The sequence below is a fragment of the Morone saxatilis genome, unplaced genomic scaffold (genome assembly GCF_004916995.1).
Source record: "Morone saxatilis isolate NCDOM2014 unplaced genomic scaffold, NCSU_SB_2.0 Contig14, whole genome shotgun sequence".
Lineage (NCBI taxonomy): Eukaryota > Metazoa > Chordata > Actinopteri > Moronidae > Morone > Morone saxatilis.
Window position 1 is genome coordinate 14,697,720 of NW_023339696.1, and position 5,116 is coordinate 14,702,835.

At 40.6% G+C, this 5,116-nt stretch overlaps 1 protein-coding gene across 2 annotated transcripts in view; it reads right to left on the reverse strand.

Moving 5' to 3' along the window:
• notch3 (notch receptor 3) overlaps positions 1–5,009 on the reverse strand; it is a 29,912-nt gene extending 24,903 nt beyond the window's left edge. For both annotated transcript variants that reach the window (XM_035654549.1, XM_035654548.1), the window contains exons 1-2: positions 4,729–5,009; positions 3,551–3,623 (exon numbers count right to left, since the gene is read on the reverse strand). In XM_035654549.1, the coding sequence (XP_035510442.1) occupies positions 3,551–3,623; positions 4,729–4,789 (134 nt within the window). In that variant the 5' untranslated portion in view covers positions 4,790–5,009. The remainder of the gene's footprint in view (positions 1–3,550; positions 3,624–4,728) is intronic.
• Positions 5,010–5,116: the final 107 nt, after the last annotated feature.

Consider the following 5,116-nt stretch of genomic DNA (forward strand, 5'->3'; position numbering starts at 1 on the left):
CCCCCCCCCCCCCCCCCCTGCCCCTGACTCCCTCCCTCCCTCCTTCCCAGCCTTCCTACCCATTCCCTACCCCCAGTCCGATCCCTCCAGCTGGATCCTCTCTGAATGACACCCTCTCAATCTGCCTAATTATCTCTACTCCGGCCACGCCACTGCGGCTCTCTAGGCAGCACATTCTGCTCACAGGGCGGAGCCGAGGGGCCAAAGGCTCTTCAACTGGAGTTCCTGACTGCTCACCTAGAAGGCCACACTCTCCGTGACACTATCAACCTTTCACTGTCAAGTTCAAAACTCTGGGCCACAGGGAGATCATAGAAATAATACTTGAAAAATATGTATTGCGTATCAAGAAGAACAGGGAAAATTTAGAAAAGCTTCACATTACAAGTTATTTTGAATCTATGCCGTGCTGAGTAGTGCGGTTTAGAGGTTGTTTATCATTGCAGTAACCAGAAAAGGCTGGTTGGCAGAGTTAGTGTTTCTGAGCAACTCAACGTCTTTAGCAGATATACATTACTACAAAATCTCACTTACCCTCAAACAAAGCCAGGTTGAACAGGGAAGGATGTTCAGCGGCTCTGGGGTTTGGACAAACACCCAATAGAACTTAAATTAATCCGCAGTATAAACAACTTCTCGAATTTATTTTATCCATTAGTTTTATGTTTTGGAGTGAACTGCAAGTTCTTGTGTTACAAGTTTTATTCTATGAAACTTTTATGTTCTGGTTTGTTAAAAGCCACACTCCGACCAGACTCTGATGCAGAGCCATGTTTCATGGCTCTGCATCAGAGTCATGCATTATTGTTACACAGTTATGAAGTGCCAATGGGAATCATCTTCATTAAACAAATTTTACCTTCCTTAATTAAACTATTCCCTTACAAAAAAATATATATAACATGTAGTCAACACAAGTTCACTCAAAGGGATTTCCCTATCCCCACAATACCCTGTTTTACAACTGTAGCTGCACTTTTGTTACCACTAAAAAGGATCTTAGACTTTGATGATGATACAGCGGTCACGGCAATGTTTGTACACTGAAGCTACAAACTAGCACATGCATTGCAGATGATTTTGTGTAACTTTTTGGATCCTTTAGAAGCAGGAAATGTCACCACCCATTCTACACCATGTTCAAAAATCTTCAAATCAAGCCAATATATATTTTAAGTTAGTACTTAGGTTGGGAGCGGGCTGATGATGCCAGGTTGGAATACTCAACTCATTCAGACTAAAAGCATTAACTGAATTTTAATGGGTCACTGAAACAGGTGAAATGGGTATCAGAGAGTTTGTTCACTTGAATAGTTTTCTGAGGATTACTACTGTAATACCCTATCAGCAACTCTGGCCTGCAACCTTAACTAAGTCACCGAGGATGAAGCCAGCACACTCACTGGCGCATTAAAAAACTAACAAGAGAGAAAACTATGATAGAACTTGAGATTTCTTGCATGTTTAATCTATACTGGGGTATCAAAGTTGTGTTTGCCAATAAGACAGAGGATACATTGGTATGTGGGGCACTAACAATGGTAGCTACCATGCACACAGTATTACTGTCACTTGAGAGCTACTTGATGTACGAAAAATAAGTAAGAGTGGTTGGACAAGCAGGAACAGATGAACAATCTGTGGGATTCTGTGTAACAGTGGTGATTTCAAGCAAGGTTGTTTTCTACTAGTTCTCCAAATTTCTTCTTCTTCCAAATGCCAAAACATGTACGGGTATGTGCATTTTGTTTCTGTCTTTCTACTTTGTATTGGCCTCACTTTGCTGTGGCCTTTCTTCTCTCTCTCTTTCTACGGCCTGTTCTGATGGTGCCAGGTTACAGGCAGGTATCTGGTAGAAGAAAGGATCTTTTCTGCTGTTTTGGATCTCCTGTTTCTGTAGGCTCCCAGGGGAATGGGGGGCGGTGGCTCTACCACTCACCTCTGTCTACGACTGGTCTGACCACTCTCAGGTGGCCACGCTCCGCTCCACTGCTCTGCCCTGGTATGGGACTCTTTCTACTCTGTGTGGTATGACATTTGATGTCCCCTTCCATTAGAAATCCTTTACCTTGCACTTTAAGTGGTTCTTTTTCTTGGCACTGAACGAGCTTAGTGATTACACATTCCCAATTCCTACACCCCTAACACATGTACACATACATGTACACAGCACAAAGGACTGAAGGAGCACAAAGGATGACTGAATGGTGTCTTCCAAAAGAAAACACATACCCTGTGATGAGACTGCATTAAATCTGTAGATAAATGTGTATTGAGAGTGTGGTGTTAATTTTCACTGGTAGTAAGGAAGTGCTGTTTCTGCGTGGGGTTGAAAATAAATGCTTTGCTCTGAAAATGATGCGAGATATGCTGGAAAAAAGACCTTGCAGCATAAAATTATACATTTACTGACTTAATGACGCTCACCCATCTTGGTTCCAGCTAATGATTAAAAAAATGTGGCTGGTAGTTACTTGTTCCACATGCAGTCGAGTTACACATTGGCTAGTGTGTGATGGCTACTATTGGCAGAATAATCACTAAACAGAACTATGTCATTACTTTTATGTTTAAAAAAAAAAAATATTAATAATAATAATATATATATATATATATAAATGCCTTATTTGCTTGTGAAAAGTGCACTCAGTATTGGCTCAACTTTGACCCCTGCAGTGTTGTAAACTGCAAATAACTCCAATAAAATAATAAATGTATACTGTTTTGGAGGGAAGCAGCTGGCAACCAAGGAGTTTTTGTTCTATCAATGACTATCTCCTCCATCTAAAACACTCAAGGCATGTTTCCTAAGCTAAAGGTTTTTTTAAAAAGGACAAATGACCCCCAGGCAAGACACTGTAGGCTATTTAACTTGACTATTGTAATAGGTTCCCACACAACCCCCCTAACCAATTTGAAAAACAAAAGCCTTATCACTGTCAAAAGATGTGAAGGCTCAAAATGCCCAAAGCAGGCAGGAAACAAAGACAGTTAATCAAAAAACTTTTTTTAAAGGCTTAAAAATAATTGCAATTACACCATACATCAAAGAATATCACACACTGAAAATAACATTGGAGAAAAAAAACAATGAGAAAAAATTAAGGAAAACTTTACACATACTATGTGCAGAATAATGCTGTGATTTAAATCTGACAGAGCTCTCAAACAGGTGCAAGAGATGAGTGTGGCCAAACATGTTGAGGCTTGTAGATGCTCATCTGTGTAAGCCTAATCAATTTGTCCTATCTTTCATCACTATTATGTGAGTGTTGTTAAAATATCATCCAACAGGATATAAAAAGGGCATATTCACTGTTTCAGACTGGAAATCAGTCTTTCCCCTAAACCTTAAAGAACCAACTGACAAATAATAGCCTGTGTAAATCAATTTAAACACAAGGCCTACACTTTTGGTTTGAATGCCTTTCAAAAAGCTGAGTTTATGAAGGATTGAGGCAGGAAAAAAACTCAGATTGGAGGCTTTGCTGAAAGGAAACTCCGGCCCACAGGTCTTATCCTTGTACATCTTTACATATGTTGCACTTACATGCACCGAGAGGACGAATCTAAGCATGTCCCTCCATTTTCACAAGGTCTGTATTTATCCACGCAACGGAACCCTGTGGAAGATGGAGAAATTAGTAAGAGAACCACACAACTGACAAATGTTATCCACTTTAACCTTAAGAGGAGCATGCAATCTTTCAAGCAAAAAATCACAGAAAAACTATAAATAACTGGAATTGGAACAATATAGGTATATGAGATACTTTTGAACTCTCCCCTATAAACTCACTGATACAGATTTAAAGCGTGTCTTCCTAGCAGGCTTTGCCACTTGTAGCATCTTGCAGGCACACCCGCATGTTTGCTGTTTACTTTATCAAAAGCAGAAATGTTTGTGTTTTCTGGATAGAGATACACGCTGACTAATGCTGAGATTGTTTGTGCTTGCAAACTTGTTTGTCTTGGGGACGTTAATACATCTAATCTATCATTGCTCAACCGCTTCGAGGGAAAAGACACTCAGTTGAGTCAGTTTTTTTTAAAAGGTCTTTGTTCAGAAAGGGAGGGGGTAACTTCGGCTCATCAGTGCTTTAGCTTTAACAAATTTCCACCCCGCCCCCTCACATAAAATAAATACAACTTTGGAAACGTTTACGTTTAACATCATTGCAAAAGCCCCCGCTTCTCGGCCAAACTTTTAAAGTGCTGCTGTTGTTACAGGAACTTCTTCTGCACCGGGGGGTTGTTAACTCGGTGGAGCAGCAGCGCTCATGAAGTGCCATCAGACTTCTCCAACAAAAGAAAGCCATCCCTTGCAGATGTAAATGGCAAAATATATATTTCCCCCATATAGAAGTGTGAGCTTTATTCACAGAAACAATTGCGTGTGTGTGTGTGTGTGATATTTTGACACGTGATGGCCAAACATCTTCTGCTGGCTATCTGTTACCATTATGTGTTGCGGTTCAATTATTCCATAGGGTTTTGTTAAACCTTCTGAGATTAACGTTGATCTTTGTCACTTAAATAACTAATAAACGACTGCACAAAATAAACAAATAAGAAGGTTTCTCACATATAAACACATCAGTGCTCATTGCCTGGATAATCAGGGGTAGCCCCAGTTTTTATTAGGAACCGTTCGGTGGACGGGCTGTCCAGGCTCGTAGCGTCTAGTGCCAAGGATATTAAACTTTAAAGTGAATCAATTAGACTTACCGTCACAAATGTGCATAAACAATAAAAATGACAAAATAATCCATGGAATATTCCCTTCCATTTCGGTGGAAAAGTTTCCAGCGTTTCAAATTGGGCTTTTAGTAGAAATACATCCTTTATAAAGTTCACATAAAAATTAAGGCTCCAAAATCGATGTTTTTTTTTTTCATAAAGTCAGCCGGAAAGCGTAGCGTTAGGTCCCAATCCCGTATTATCCTCCGCAGCTCGGCCACGGCTGCTGTGATTCTCGGATAACCTCCTGAAACTTTTGAAAAACTTTTCCTTCCCGATCTATCCCAGCGTCTAGGTCTACTCCGCCTCCTCTCCCTCTCCCCCTCCCTCCCTCTCTCTTTCTCTCTCTCTCTCTCTCGCTCTCTGTCTCGCTCTC